We start from the raw sequence: 14509 nt of genomic DNA on the forward strand, positions 1-14509 counted from the left end.
GAATACCTGCAAGGGGCCAGGCCCCCAGAGCATCGATCCTCCCCACCCACAAAAAAGCTTCCACATGTACCTATAGTTTTAAAGAAGGATTGAGCAGAGATAGGCCTGCACATGCCAGTTTTTTCTCTTAACGGTATTCTGCGTGTGTCAGTCACATTTTCCCACTGCCGCCACAATCCCCTTGAGGGTGTTTGTTCTGCTTCTCTTTCCTCAGTGTTGGCTAAATCCCTTTTTACACAATTTCTTGCCGTGAGATCCAGGAAGCTCTAGCCCAGGGAGCTGCTATTTTGAGGCTTTTTGAATAGGAAGATTACAGATTTGCGTGGAACAGAAAAGAGATATGTTGTTTAAAAAATACCAAGTGTGTGTGTTTGTGTGGTGTTCTCTCATGTAGTAACGAGAGAACCTCTAAACATACGCAGAAAGGCTTTCCTTGCCAAAGCATCAAAAGCTAGCCTTACATTTTTTGATTGCAGCTGACTACCGTAAGTCATACTCAGAGTAGACCCACTGAAATCTTAGTCTTCATAACTTTTGTCCATTGGTCTAAGTCATGGGTAGGCAAACTAAGGCCCGGGGGCCGGATCCGGCCCAATCACCTAATCTGGCCTGCAGATGGTCCAGGAATCGGCGTGTTTTTACATGAGTAGAATGTGTGCTTTTATTTAACATCCATCTCTGGGTTATTTGTGGGGCATAGGAATTTGTTCATTATTATTTTTTCCCAAAACATAGTCCAGCCCCCCACAAGGTCTGAGGGACAGTGGACCAGCCCCCAGCTGAAAAAGTTTGCTGACCCCTGGTCTAAGTGTTCTCATTAGGGGTTCATAATTGCTTCAGCATACATATGCCCCTCTTTTGTTAAAGGCTTTGACACCAAATATGTGCAAGGGTTAAATCTGAAAATATTTAGGTCCCTGGTCCGTTTATTTCATTTTTACAGTTATATCCTACCTTTTTGTCCAAGGACAGTGTTACTTGGCTTCTTTTAGGCAAATTTTCTCTATTAAATCTGTAGCTTTATTGGTATATTTCCCAGAATGGTTGCTGCATCTTTGACTTAGTTTCTTTATGGCTGCCTACCCTCCAGTATAGCAGATGAGAAGATGTCCATTTTTGTAAGCCTCCTACTCTCACACCAAGGATCACTGCCTGATCCTCACCACCACCAGAACAGCACAACGCACAATTTATACATTGCCAAGGGTTTGCGACCTCAGCAGTGACAATCTGTAAAATGGGCTTTGTTCCCAATGCGGAAGCTTATTGTTCAAGCGCATGTATTAATGCACATCTCTAGCAGAGACAAGAAGGGGGAAAGCCACAGAAAAGTGGTAGAACATCTGCTTTGCATGCAGAAGGTTGCAGGTTCAATCTAAGGCATCTCTAGGAAGGGCTGGGAGAGATTCCCTGTCGAAAACCCTGGAAAGCCACCACTATTCAGAATAGACAGTACAGGGCTAGAGAGAGCAATGGTTTGGTTTGTTATAATTCAGTTTCCTATATTCCTGTGATAAACTTGGGCCAAACGCCACATGACATTATTCTGACTTTTAAAAAGTGCCTAAAACTAGCTGCACTAATTTCAAAGAACAAGTTGCTATGGGGCCCCACTCTGGAATATGCTCTAATGCCTCAACCCGCCCCCCCCCCCGGCAACTGTTTGCCTCCAAAGGTGCTGTTTTTACTGCCAAAGCTCTGGAGCTGGGGCTGAGCCTGATAAATGACAACTCGAGCAATTTGCACTAGCAACATACTAATTAGGTGTCCCCCAAAGGCAAAAAAAAAAAAAATAGAGAGAAAGATTTAACAGAGAGCAGAACCAGGAAACAGGGACTGCCCCCATTTGGGGGGGAATGTGCTATTTCTTGCAAACAGCCTTGTTTGTGCCCTTTTGCATCAAAAAGCAGGATGTATAGACGTTTTGGAAATGAAAGAAACGTGTAAGAAGAGAAAAAGTGGGGCTAACACGTAGATAGTGTATACTTTCTCCACAGACAGGTTGTGGAGCTCTCACCTGCCCACAATTCATACCCTCTCTCAGAGGTGAGGGCGAAAACGCATTATGCATGCTTAGAGGTGCGCCTATATTTTGTCGCTTCATTTCACACATCCAGGATTAGGCAGCGGCTTTCAAAACAGATTACCAAATTCAGAATTAAGCTTTGGATATAGTAATCAGATACAGCAGCGTTATCTAGCAGTTGGCTAAAATGACCCAGAAATCATGGGGCCCTGAGCAAAGACTTTTCACCTTGTGCATGGCAGACAGAAAATCAACAGGTGCAGCTTCTCTGTGAATGGAGGCGCAACACTAGGGAAATCTTGAATTTCTCCCTCTTGGGTTCTAAAAAGGCAGGAACCCTGCAAAAATTAAAAAGGGATGCACCACCTACCTGAAACCCACCTAATTTTGATGGGGGTGGGCAGGTAATGTTTTGGGGGGAAAGCGGTGACATATAAGCAGTAATCCTTTTTCCTTTCTGGCCTAAACCCAAATACACAGTCCAACTGAGTCAATATTGACCATTGTTTCTTCATATCAACCACGGCTGGCGAGAGACCTGTGCATAAATGAGCATTGCTTGCAAATCTGTAGCTGGGATATTTAAGCAAATATCGGGAAGAGAGTATCCTGTTTCTCTCGCCACCACCCACACTATTAAACACTATGACCTCTGCTTTAACCATTAAGCCGCTTGCTCCTTGTGTGGCTTCTTCTCTGAAAAAGAAGCATGGTTAGATGAGAGCAGGTTGGCTCTGCTCCAAGCATAGAAGGAGGTTAAATCCCACCTTTAATAAACAAAGCACCTTGCCAGGTGAAACGAAACAGGTGTGGCCGTTGGCGAGAGATGCCGCAGCATTCTTGGGCAGGAGCGAGGCCTACTTACTTTACCATGTGTGCATGATCGCACACCCTTGTACTGTAAATGATCTGGGGTTTTATTTATTTGCTCTCACACAAAAAACAACGCTATACTGCCCACATGTAGGTACATCATGCCAGTCAGCATAATAAGATCAGAATACAATGAGGTACAGAATACCATAGTGGCAAAGTGGTTAGAGTGTCAAAAGCGGACTTGGGAGACCACGGTTCAAACACCAAGCCCACTGGGTCGCCAATCGCAATCTCTTTTAGCCGAACCTGCCTCACAGCGTTGTTTTGAGGCTAAAACGGAAAGCCATCCTGGAAGAATACATGTGGCAATAAATGAATAAATAATCAACATCAGATTAGTACAGGGGTCACAAACTTTTTCAGCAAGGGGACGGCCCACTGTCCCTCAGACCTTGTGGAGGGCCGGACTATATTTTGGGGAAAAATTAATGAACGAATTCCTATGCCCCACAAATAACCCAGAGATGCATTTTAAATAAAAGGACACATTCTACTCATGTAAAAACACACTGATTCCTGGACTGTCCGCAGGCCGAATTTAGAAGGCAATTGGGCCGGATTTGGCCCCCGGGCCTTAGTTTGCCTACCCATGGATTAGTACATCAGCACAACTGAGTTTACATTTTACCCAGCCCCACTCATTCCAGGCTGCGCTTTAATGTGTGTGTGTTTTGGGGGGTTGCCCCAAATATTCCCCCCACAAACCAGCTTCTTAATGCTGAATCAGAGCAGGATTGAAATTGTGATTAAAATTAAGCAAATATGTAAATGAATTAAACCATTAGGGCAGTAAAGGCGGGGAAGAGAAGGGAATAATGATCCCTCACTTCTCTAACATCAGGATTTTCTTCCTTCATCACAGCCAAGACCTTCAAAAAGTTCCTTTTTGAGCCTCCCTCTTAAAAAGTAAAGGTAAAGGTACCCCTGCCCGTACGGGCCAGTCTTGACAGACTCTGGGGTTGTGCGCCCATCTCACTTAAGAGGCCAGGGGCCAGCGCTGTCCGGAGACACTTCCGGGTCACGTGGCCAGCGTGACATCGCTGCTCTGGCGAGCCAGAGCCGCACACGGAAACGCCGTTTACCTTCCCGCTGGTAAGCGGTCCCTATTTATCTACTTGCACCCGGAGGTGCTTTCGAACTGCTAGGTTGGCAGGCGCTGGGACCGAGCAGCGGGAGCGCACCCCGCCGCAGGGATTCGAACCGCCGACCTTTCGATCGGCAAGTCCTAGGTGCTGAGGCTTTAACCCACAGCGCCACCTGCGTCCCATTGAGCCTCCCTCTTACTAAGGCCCAAAGCCTGACAGTACCCACCTCAGGTGTGAAGGCATGCAAATGTAGCATCAAGGTACCTGAGCCACATGCAAAGCATTCACCTCTAAACTAGCAATGTCAGCTTGAATTTGCTAGTCATATAATATTGTTTAGGACGCTTCAGCGAAGTGGATTCTAACTGCAAGAACAAGGGAAATGAGTGCAGAGCTCAGGATACACTGTGTGTGTGTGTGTGTGTGTGTGTGTGTGTGTGTGTGTGTGTGTGTGTTGGAGGTTGGGGGTAATAATCCCTGAGATCAAATGTCCGCTGGGTGTCTATTGGCAGCTGCCTGGGCCTGCTTAATGAATTCTGAAACCACTCTTCTAGTGGGAGAACAGGCATTTGCCGTTGTTCTTTTTAGCACAGGGGTAGGGAACCTTTTTCAGCCCCAAGACTGTATTTCCTTATAGGCGACCTGCTGAAGGCCACATGCCAGAGGTAGGCAGGGCCAGAGGCAAAAGTGGGCAGAGGAGTAAAGGCAAATATTACTTTTCTACAGCACTTCCCTCTCCGTCCTCCACCCAGACAAGCCACAGAGTTTTTAGGGACACATCCCAGCCAGGCAAAAACACTCTAGGTGCAAAGCAGGATCGTTGTGGGGAGAGTTCTGAGGGCCAGATAGAGAGTGCTGGAGGGCCATATGTGGGTCTGGGGTTCCCAGTGCCGGATTTACATATAAGCTAAACAAGCTATAACTTAGGGCCCCACTCTCTTGAGGCCCCCCAAAAAATTCAAAGGAAAAAACTGGATGTACATTTTCAAAATATAAGATAAAAAACGAATAAAATAAAACCTACATAAAACCACAGTGTTTTGTGTTGTGTAGTCTCCTAAGATGTAAATAATGGGCCCTGCCTGCTAGCCTGCTCCCTAAAATATCACTGGTTTGCTTATTTCTATATATAGGGTGCCTACATTCTGCATGGACGGGGTGCATGGCAACATGCATGGCAAATGACTTTAGATACCTATTAGGTCCATAACTTACCATATAGCATATATTCAACTGAAAAAACAGCAACAATTTGTTGTTGACAGAGGACAGGTGGACATATAAAGGGCCCCATTACCTTCAATAGCTTAGGGCCTCATCAAACCTAATTCCAGCCCTGGGGGCTCCCCACCCCATAGAGCAACAAAAGCTACTTGCTTTCTCTATGCAGACTTGTTGTGAAATGGATAACCTTCTCTTTTTTCTTTTTTGAATTTGCATTTTATTTATTTGTTAACATTCTTATATTACATCGGTAAACGTTGTCATATTACGTTACAGGACTTACTATAATATAATTTCCAACATGTATACAAAAATTATATACAATTTTTATATACCTAGAAAGAAAATGAAACAAAAAAAAAAGAACAAAGAGAAAAAACAAAAACAATCCCCCCTCCAAAATCATATACATACCAACACACTAGACTTCCTGTCTCTCCCGTTGTATATTCCTTTTTTACAAATGAATGTACTCTTATTATTGTATATTTCTTTACATTTTATCTAATACAATCCTATATCAATATGTGCTCTTAGTCTTATTTCTCAACTCATTCTCACTCCAGCGTCAATCAAATGCTAGCATAGATAGCAAACCTTTACTGTATTTTTGAACATATGTTTTATATCTATCCCACTTTTCCATAAATTTTTGTTTTGAATTGCCTCTCAGGGTATTTGTTAACTGCGCCATTTCAGCAAATTCTTGTAGCTTGTAATGCCAGTCCGTTATTGTCGGAGTTTCTTGTTCCTTCCACCCCTTTGCCACCAAAGTTCTCTTCTTATGCTTGTCAGGTTGCATTGGGACTTTCGGACGAGGCCGCTGACATCATGAGTGACTCAGGAAGGTAAGATTGGCTGTCAGAGAACTCCATCCAGCACCTACAGATTTGGGAGCAAGACTAGCTAGGGAGGCACTGAAATTCAAGGTGTGCCCAGTTTTATCTGGGATGTAGAGCTTAGGTACAAAGTTCTATGCTTTCCAGAACCTTCTGTGGTGTTCTGGGCACGCACAAACCTGTTGTCCCAAGGATTTGAAAGAGCCCGACCTGCATAGAAAAGGTGTTAGGTGCGATCCCTGACATTTCACATCTCCGGGTCGTGCTGGGAAGAAGGCCCAGCGACTGAAATCTTGGAGAGCCACTGGCCTCCACAAAAGATGGAGACCCTCAGGCCTGGCGGGGGGCAAATGCAACCCTCCAAACCTCCCTGTCTGAACCTCAGGATTCTCTCCAGACCTCACACCCTTCCCAGATCTTAAGGCAAGGGTGTCTCCTATGCTTCACCTGCTATTTTTCTAGAAAATGAGCTGCCGCAACTCACCAGGAACGCCTCCCTTGTTCTCTTGCCCCTTTCGTTGTGATTTTTGAACTTACTGAGCATTGTCAAGCGGCTGCTTAGAAAACAGCCATTGGGGATCATGTAGAGGCCCTGCTGGTGTGACAAGGAAGTCTTGCCATAGTCTTGACTCTCTTTTTCTTTCACTTCTGGGTTGACAAAAGGGGTTGGTGGCTGTGGGACTAGAGCTGACATGGGCTGGGGCACGAATGGCTGCAAAACCTCTTTGAACAGAAACTGGGCTATTTCAATATAGTGCCATGGCCTTGTTTGGGAGCTAAAGTAAAATTTAGTGGCACAGATTACTAATAGATCGGATTTGGACAGCTTCCCCAGCCCGAGAAGATTCTGGCGTCCAGGATTCATGGGCAGAGGGGAGCCTGAGGACCTAGCAAGCTTTGAGAAGGATGTATAGTAGTCTGGGAATTTGGACCTGAGGTGATTTCTTCTGGTTGTTGAATAACTAGTCCATTTTGTCTTGCAGCCTCGGCAGTGACCGCTCCAAGCCCAGCGCCAGAGCCATTTATGGTGAGTTTTGGAGTATAGGGATGTATCTGGAAGATTTGTTCATTCATGAGTGTGCTGGTACGTTTCCAATCTGAAGACCTTCTCAGTCCTGAAGCTGTAGCATCCTCAACTTTTTCAAAGATTACCAGCTCTCATAAACGGATCTGCTGATGATCTTTACACCTGGAACTCCCTTCCTGAGTATGTCACGTGGGATCCCTTTCTCACATCAACACCTTACCTGGGAAGCCTCTGCCTTAACTCTTTGCTCCTCACCCTCAATAACCACATTTGTTTACAATTAATCCCTTGACTCGCCCTCCCCTCTCTTCCTTGGTTGACTTTGCTACCATCAAAATGTAGTTTTTGCTTTATAATCTCCTTGAGTGCAGGGACCTCACTTTTTTAAAAATAATAAAGAACTCGCACACCTTTGAAAAGTGCTGCAAAAAAATTTATATGGGTGATCTTTTGCAAAATTAGTCTTGTGCATAACTGTTTCTGCAGAGCTTGCAAGGCTGGCGTGGTTCCCCCTCATGTTCTCATGTGTGCTATGAAACTAAAAGTTTTTTTAGTTTCCAACGTTGGGATCTTGTGTATGATACCACAACAAACTTCTGTTCCTCTGCTGCAAACTAAACCAGGAAACCTGTCAGTCTTTCAGTTTACATCCTCTCTGTGTTTCTCTCTTTTGACTTGAGGAAGCTCGAACATTTGGTTTTCCTGGGATTTAAAAACCAAAGGTTCTGTGCCGTGTGGGGTGGGGTAAAAGCAGGAATCAGCAGAGAAGCAGTAAGAAGGGAGGAGATGGGTGTGTGTGTATTTCTCACAAGCTAAACTGGTTCCCGCAGGGAGAGGCAGTAATTGCATCCCTCTTCTTTAGAAGAGGTAGTAATTTCTTAAGAACTGAAAAGTGTTCCTTAGAGAGATAAATCCCTGGATGTTCTTATTAAGAGTTTTAACCTGTGCTAGTCCTAGTCAGAGTACACCCATTGAAATTAATGAACCTAAGTTAGTCATGTCCGTTAACTTCCATGGGTCTACTCTGAGTCAGATTAGCATTGGATACAACCCATTGTCCTTTAAACTAGGCAAACCCTCACTCATTGCATGTGTGCATGAGCAAGAGATATAGTAATATATATAATGTGTGTACATTTAGTCGTACCTTGGAAATCGAACGGAATCTGTTCTGGAAGTCCGTTCGACTTCCAAAACGTTCAGAAACCAAAACACAGCTTCTGATTGGCTGCAGGAAGCTCCTGCGGCCAATTGGAAGCCGTGGAAGCACCATCAGACGTTCTGCTTACAAAAATAGTTTGCAAACCAGAACAGTCACTTCCAGGTTTGTGGCGTTCAGGAGCCAAAACCTTCAAGAACTAAGCTGTTTGGCCAACCAAGGTATGACTGTATATACATTTATGCTTATTTCCCGTTTTTATGCTGATGTTTCTGTGTCTTGAAAATGACTCTGGCATGCAGCTGTTAAGCATGTGCAATTTTCCCTAGGATGTAAATTAAATGACGTTTTCTTTGCTGATTTTTTGACTGTCACGCCACTGTCAGGAGCCCTGTCACAAAGAAGGCAGACCTCATGTGCATTGTGGCTGGGTACACACCATAGTTAAAGCACTGTCCTGGCTACTGTAGGTCGCTTCTCATAGGGTAACAAACAGCCGTTCCTGGGATTCTTTGTGCTTTGAATGAATGTGTGTGTATCCTGTAATCCCATCCTCCCTGCCCATTTGTTCTGGATAGGACATGGCCCCCAAAGACGGTGCTTCCCTTCTCTTTCCCCGCCCTCATTGCCACCTTTTTAAAATAAAAGTTGCCCCGGCTGACAGTCGACACTAAAGTTTCAGGTTTCATTTGCTGGTTTAAGTCAACATTGCAACACAATTCCTCCTCCTTAAATAATGTTTTGTCTCTTTCTGCAGAGCAGAGGAAGAAGTATTCCAGCATTATCATGGCAGACGTCTCACAGTATGCCGTCAATGTAAGTTTGGGTCTGGGCTGTGCTAAAGCGGGGGCAAGAGCTGTGGGACATCAGTGGCTAGTGAATTAGAGTGGGAAAAACTGAGTGATATTAGGGAGGAGGTTATAAGGATGAGGGGTTCATGGTTGCCTCCAGAGTTATTTTGAGGAAACCCATTGCATGGGAAGCCTATGTGTTGCAGTGGATTCTGAAGAACATTCTAGAACAACTGTCTTCAATTATTTTGACTTGTCACTTGACTCTGACTTCCTTTTTTACCGCACATGTCCTCCTTAACTCTACACTTTTCCCTCCGCTTCTGTTTGCCTGTCTGCCTGTCTCCTCTTTGAAAGACAACAGTCTTCCCTCCAAAACAAATCATCTAAATAATCTGCAGCTCACTCTGAGGTTGGCCTACAAGCTAGTTTTGGGATCCTGACTCACGAGTTGGAAGACAGATATTCTAGTTCATTTGGAATGTTGCCTAGTCCTGTATAAAGTTTTTGCGTTCATGGTTTTTTTGGACGGTCCTTTGGTAGAACTTTATGGGGAACCAAACAAGAAAATAATTTTTAAAAAGCATGCCTGTTATGCAATCCACATTGAAGCAGTAAGCGCCAAGGAGAGCTATGGCACAGGGCAAAAACCAGCAGAGGGAATAAGCTCATGTTTAATACTGGAAGGTCAGGACAAATGCATTCCTCACAATTCTCCTTTCATGACACAAATTATTCCAAGGTGGTGTACAAATAAAATTAAATACTATCTTTTTATGGGGGAAAGCAATGATCAACAATACTGTAAGATCATAAGAAAGTAGTAGTAGTAGTAGTAACAACAACAATAATAATAATAATAATAATACCCCACCCATCTGGCTGGGTTTCCCCAGCCACTCTGGGAGGCTCCCAACAGAATATTAAAAACATGATAAACTTCCCTAAACAGGGCTGCCTTCAGATGTCTTCTAAAAGTTAGATAGTTGTTTATTTCCTTGGCATCTGACGCGAGGGCGTTCCACAGGGTGGGCGCCTCTACCGAGAAGGCCCTCCGCCTGGTTCCCTGTAACCTCACTTTTTGCAGTGACGGAACTGCCCTCCTGGGAAGCCCTCCTGGTTCAGGCCAATGGCCTATCTAGTCCAGCATCCTGCCCTCAAAGTGGCCAAAGAGATGCCGGTGGGAAACCCTCTAGCAGCAGCCAAGCACAAGAGCAGCCTCTTCTCCTGCAGCTTCCAGCAACTGGTTCTCAGAAGCGTACTGAATATGACTGACAACATATAAAATGTCACTGAGATGCTTCCCACAGAGCAGCTGGTAGTAGCAGATGGCTCTGTGGAGGCAGAGGACAGCTCAGCTGGAGTATGAGCTAGTCTACCATCAAATAACCAACATACTTGGTGCCAAGTTAGCCTCTCTGGGGAGAGCCCTCTCCAAAAGGCCCACTCTCTTCTCTGCCCACCAACCAAACATAAGATGGCGGAGAGACCCTGTTAAGGCCTTTCTTCCTCTCCCTCCCTCCCTCTCTCTCTATCTCCCTCTCATTTATTTATGTATTCATTCACTCACTTTCAGACTCATTCACACACACTCACACTTCACTTTTGAGCACCTGGATGTTCTAGGGCAGGGTCTAAGACCATATAAAACTGGTCCTGAAAGACCTACATTGGCTCCCAGTACGTTTCTGAGCACAATTCAAAGCATTGGTGTTGACCTTTAAAGCCCTAAACGGCCTCGGCCCAGTATACGTGAAGGAGCGTCTTCACCCCCATCGTTCAGTCCAGACACTGAGGTCCAGCTCCAAGGGCCTTCTGGCGGTTCCCTCCCTGTGAGAAGTGAGGTTACAGGGAAGCAGGCAGAGGGCCTTCTTGGTGGTGGAACACCCCCCCCCCATCAGATGTCAAGGAAGTAAACAACTATCTGACTTTTAGAAGACATCTGAAGGCAGCCCTGTTTAGGAAAGTTTTAAATGTTTTATGTTTTTAATATTCTGTTGGGAAACCCAGCCAGATGGGGTGGAGTATAAATTATTATTATTATTATTATTATTATTATTATTATTATTGAACCCCTTCTGATGGTCCCCAGAACCATTTGCAAACTAGTGAAATAAAGAAACAAGTAACTTCAGTGACTTAAGATGGATTTGCACAGGCTTCTCTCCCTTCTGTATCTTCCAGCACTTGGTGACCTTCTCCATTGGGGACGAGGATGACTTGGCAACCGTGGAGGATGCCACCAGGAAACTGTCCGTCATGGATGCCCAAGGGAAGATCTGGGTTCAGGAGATGTTGCTTCAGGTCAACGGGTCAGCCATCAAGCTCTTCGACATAGACTCAAAGGTAGATGGCAACCCAGGACTGTGATGTTGGGTGGCGAATAGGGACCAAGAGGTTGTTGGCTGTAGCCCTGTGATCCAATATCTCTTATTTGGAGAGGGGTTGTCTGGATTGTTTGGTGACTTTGTCTCCCCCTACAGGAGGAGCTAGAGAACTACGGATTAGCAGCTGTGGCTCGTTGTGAAGCCGTTCGACCCGAGTCTCGATCCCAGTCGCTGCTTCTGCTTGTGTGCCAGGAACCCCACCAGCTCAAACCAGATGTCCACTTCTTTGAATGTGACCATGTAGGGGTAAGGAAACTGGACACTGTGGATCCATAAGGGAAGTGTGAAAAGCCACTCTTGATAGTGAAACCCTCTTCCAGCTGCAGGAAATGTAACCCAAAGCAGTCTTCGTCAACCTGGTGCCCTCCTCTGCTGGCAGGGGCTGATGGGAGTTGAAGTCCAAAACATTGGGAGGGCACCAAGTTTGTGAAGGCTAATGTGATGCCCCAAGGCATATTTTGGACCTGGGGAAGGGAGAGTGTTTTCTGACTTGGTTTCTCTTCTATTTTATAGGCAGAATTGATCCAGCAGGACATTAATGGAGCTCTGTTGGACTTCAAGTCAGGCGGAAATGCTCAACGGAAGGAGGCACTCAGGTGAATGCAGACCCATAAGCCTGTATAGCCACACGTCTGAAGGAAAGGGGGGTTCTAAAACTATGAAGGCTACAAAGTACACACACACACACACACACACACACACACACACACACAAAATGTACAGTGGTACCTCAGGTTACAGATGCTTCGGGTTACAGATGCTTCAGGTTACAGACTCCACCAACCCAGAAATAGTACCTCAGGTTAAGAACTTTGCTTCAGGATGAGAACAGAAATCGCATGGCGGCGGTGGGAGGCCCCATTAGCTAAAGTGGTACCTCAGGTTAAGAACAGTTTCAGGTTAAGAACAGACCTCCGAAACGAATTAAGTTCTTAACCCGAGGTACCACTGTATTTCAATCCTACTGGTGGTTTTTTCTAGGGAAGAGCAGCTGTACAAGGAATGGTCTGTGTGGTTTTCCAGTAGAGATGTTTGGGTGGAGGCATCTGACCCTTGCACCCACGTGCTATTTTTCTAACGCAAGTCCCACTGATTTTCCCCCCTCCGAGTTTCCTCCCATGGTTCTTGAATCCTGCGGAGTGGAGGTGTGGAGAGTGGCTTAAAGTGGGAGTGAGTTGCAGCAAAAAAGCAATGGAAAAGGGTTAAGCACCCACATGCGCCGCTTCTCTGCTAAAACAAAGCAGAAACCTCACCAAAGCTGCTTTCACCAGTAAAAGCAGCTGCTGGAGTGCCAGTGCACCTGTTTGTGAGTGACATAGTTTGGAATATGGCCCTGCCCACTTTGGTTCTGGCCACACCCACTACTGGCTCCAGCCCCTCCCACACCCAAGGGACTGTAGCCCTTGACCAGTAAAAGATTCCCCACCCTTGAGCCAGAGGAGAGCTAGAGATGTCTAGTATAGTATTCTTTCTCAAGGTGAGAGCCCTTCCTTTTTATCTCAACCCCTTGCTTTTCATCTCTCGTCTTCAGAGCTACCCAGAATTGGCTTGGCAGCCAGACCAACAAGGCTCCGGAGACCCTGCCTCAGTCTCCTAAACAGGTGCCCTCCAGGACAACAGTTATTGTGCCAGAGCAAAGGGAGAACGGTGAGAAGCCAGGAGCCCTGACTCTTCGCCAAAGGCTGCAAACCTATGCACACCTTTATGCCTGAGTTGAACATCACTAAAAAAATTAGGGTGGGCAGAGGATAGCATAGTGTGTCTAACCTCCTGGCTCTTTCTGCTTCCAGATATCTCAGCAGCTGAATCTGACCTGGCCTTTGTTCAGTGCGAGCAAAATGTGGTAAGTTTAGCTGGGAAGGTGTGGTGTGAAAAACCAGGTGGCCTTCAAAAGAGGTTAGAATGATTTGTGGGAGGTAGGAGTGATTGCCAGAGGTAGGATTTGTGGATTTGCCTATATTTGCATGCACCCAATAGGACCTGTCACCTTTTGTCCCTGATGAAAACTTAGTGCCCGTGGCAGCTTCCTGACAGGTATGTGCAGGTTTGGACAGGTAACAAAGCAATGATAGGGAGAGATACACCTGTAGTGGGTTTTTTCCCCTGCTTGTTGTACAGCTGTTAAAAGTACAGAACGTATTGGCATATCTGGACTTTAAGAAACACACACACAACCTATAGAATATATTTGGGCTGATCTCTTAAATACTATTTTTTTCTTCCTATATATATTTTTTTAAATACCGTTCCCTCACCCCCCCCAAAAAAAAAATGTTTAGGGAAGCGTGTTTTCATTCTGTTAAAAGTATTGTTGTTGTTTTGCAAACCATGTGTTGTTTTATGTTGCTGTAGCTCAATGGAATGCTGCCGTTGATATAAATACCTTGAAATCCTTCAAGGAGTTCAAGATTGAGTAGATGGTCTTTGCTGCTTTTCCAGGAGTAAAGTGTAGTTAGGGCAAGGGAACATCACTTCATACAATATGATAATCTTTACAGTATTGTCAACAACAAAATTGAAAAAATCTACATCAGACATTCAAAAACCAACAAGCCTGCTATCCCAGCCTGGTTAACCCCCTAAAAACTCTGATACCCCATAATTAAATACAATATACTTCATGAATTTGCACAGAACAGAGAATTCCAGTACATGTAGTTCGCATGCCACAATTCTCTTTCTTTCTTTTTAGAAATTGAGGCTACAATGCCATGCCCGCTTACCTAGCAGTACGCTCCACTGAACTCAGTGGGACTTACTTCTGAGTAGACATGTACAGATCTGTGCATTTGGTTCTTACACAGAGAGCTCTATACAGAGTGTTCAGCTGGAGCTGTATATTGTTATCTCCCTTCCTCTCTCCGTCTGACAGGAGCTGCTGAACCATGTTTTTGACGACGTGGAAGCCTTCATAGGGAAGCTGCAGAAATCGGCCGAAGCTTTCCGTGTCCTGGATCAACGCAAGCGCTCCGCAAAGGGGCGGCGCCGGGGGCCAGGCGGTGAGAAATATAGATCGAACTGGGCTCCAGGAAACTACGCTTTCCCTCTCTTTCCTGTCACAATAACTGAGGCGTCTAGAAATTAGAGAGGCCTCT

General features: G+C 45.3%; 1 protein-coding gene across 2 annotated transcripts in view; it reads left to right on the forward strand.

The window, feature by feature from the left end:
* EPS8L1 (EPS8 signaling adaptor L1) overlaps positions 1–14509 on the forward strand; it is a 35530-nt gene that overhangs the window by 695 nt on the left and 20326 nt on the right. For both annotated transcript variants that reach the window (XR_014557270.1, XM_083707883.1), the window contains exons 2-10: positions 6007–6059; positions 7034–7077; positions 8994–9052; positions 11212–11373; positions 11511–11660; positions 11928–12010; positions 12946–13061; positions 13205–13257; positions 14287–14413. Coding sequence is in view for 1 of the 2 variants with exons in the window: in XM_083707883.1 (XP_083564009.1) it covers positions 6043–6059; positions 7034–7077; positions 8994–9052; positions 11212–11373; positions 11511–11660; positions 11928–12010; positions 12946–13061; positions 13205–13257; positions 14287–14413 (811 nt within the window). In the remaining variant the exon portion in view is untranslated. The remainder of the gene's footprint in view (positions 1–6006; positions 6060–7033; positions 7078–8993; positions 9053–11211; positions 11374–11510; positions 11661–11927; positions 12011–12945; positions 13062–13204; positions 13258–14286; positions 14414–14509) is intronic.

This window comes from Podarcis gaigeae (assembly GCF_964106915.1).
Source record: "Podarcis gaigeae genome assembly, chromosome: 13".
NCBI lineage: Eukaryota > Metazoa > Chordata > Lepidosauria > Squamata > Lacertidae > Podarcis > Podarcis gaigeae.